This window comes from Orycteropus afer, unplaced genomic scaffold (assembly GCF_000298275.1).
Source record: "Orycteropus afer afer isolate SDZICR_OR568_19922 unplaced genomic scaffold, OryAfe1.0 scaffold00689, whole genome shotgun sequence".
Classification (NCBI taxonomy): domain Eukaryota; kingdom Metazoa; phylum Chordata; class Mammalia; order Tubulidentata; family Orycteropodidae; genus Orycteropus; species Orycteropus afer.
This window is the reverse complement of record NW_006922276.1, coordinates 489,629-490,541: the sequence shown is the minus strand read 5'-3', so window position 1 is coordinate 490,541 and position 913 is coordinate 489,629. Positions and strand designations below refer to the sequence as shown.

General features: G+C 47.0%; 1 protein-coding gene across 1 annotated transcript in view; it reads right to left on the bottom strand.

Moving 5' to 3' along the window:
- Positions 1 to 703: 703 nt before the first annotated feature.
- TARM1 (T cell-interacting, activating receptor on myeloid cells 1) overlaps positions 704 to 913 on the bottom strand; it is an 11,306-nt gene continuing 11,096 nt past the window's right edge. Inside the window, exon 5 of the mRNA XM_007956954.1 lies at positions 704 to 749. Within this exon, the coding sequence (XP_007955145.1) occupies positions 704 to 749 (46 nt within the window). The remainder of the gene's footprint in view (positions 750 to 913) is intronic.

Below are 913 nucleotides of genomic sequence, written 5' to 3'. Positions count from 1 at the left end.
TCAATCTCAATGCACACATACACCCTCTCACATATACACATTCACCCATTCAATGCATACTCACCAGCCACACACTCACAACAAATATGTACATATACATGCACACACATATACAGTCCACATACACACCCCACATACATGTATGCATAGTCATCACATGCACAGTTACATGCACACATGCATATACACACAGAAATATGCACACACATGCACATACACACCCTACATACATACATACACACACATGCCACATGCATACTCCACATACATGCTTGCATATTCACCACATGCACACCCACATACACATGTGCATACACACACAGACATGTGCACATATACTCCATGCCACATACACACACCACATACATACACACATGCACTCACTCAATGTATATGCACCACCCATGCACACATACATATGCATACACACCTACACACAGGTACATGCATGCTCATACATGACCACATATGCATGCAAGTCTACACAATGTTTACACACACTCAACACACATAAACATACAGTGCTGTTTTGTGCATATCACATGAATACATGTGTGCACATACTCAGCTGAGCACACATGCATGCATGTAGCGTCACATATACACATGCATCCATGTATATGCACACACCAATACATACATGCACAGTTTGACAGCACACAAACACATGTGCACAGGTAACCCCACCACTTTCTTCCCCGGTTTACTTGCCTGTCACCACGTCTTCAGATTCCCTGGGGGAGCGGGGGCTGTGATGGAGAAACAGAGAGAAGCGTTGGAGAAAGGAAATCAGAGTGAGATCCAGACCACCGTGGGCGAGGCACGGGTGGGCCGCAAAGCATGATCGCGCCCACGGCCCTGTCAACCAGCTACTCCGCCTGCTCCCAGCCTGAACGGCCCACCCTCGGTCCGT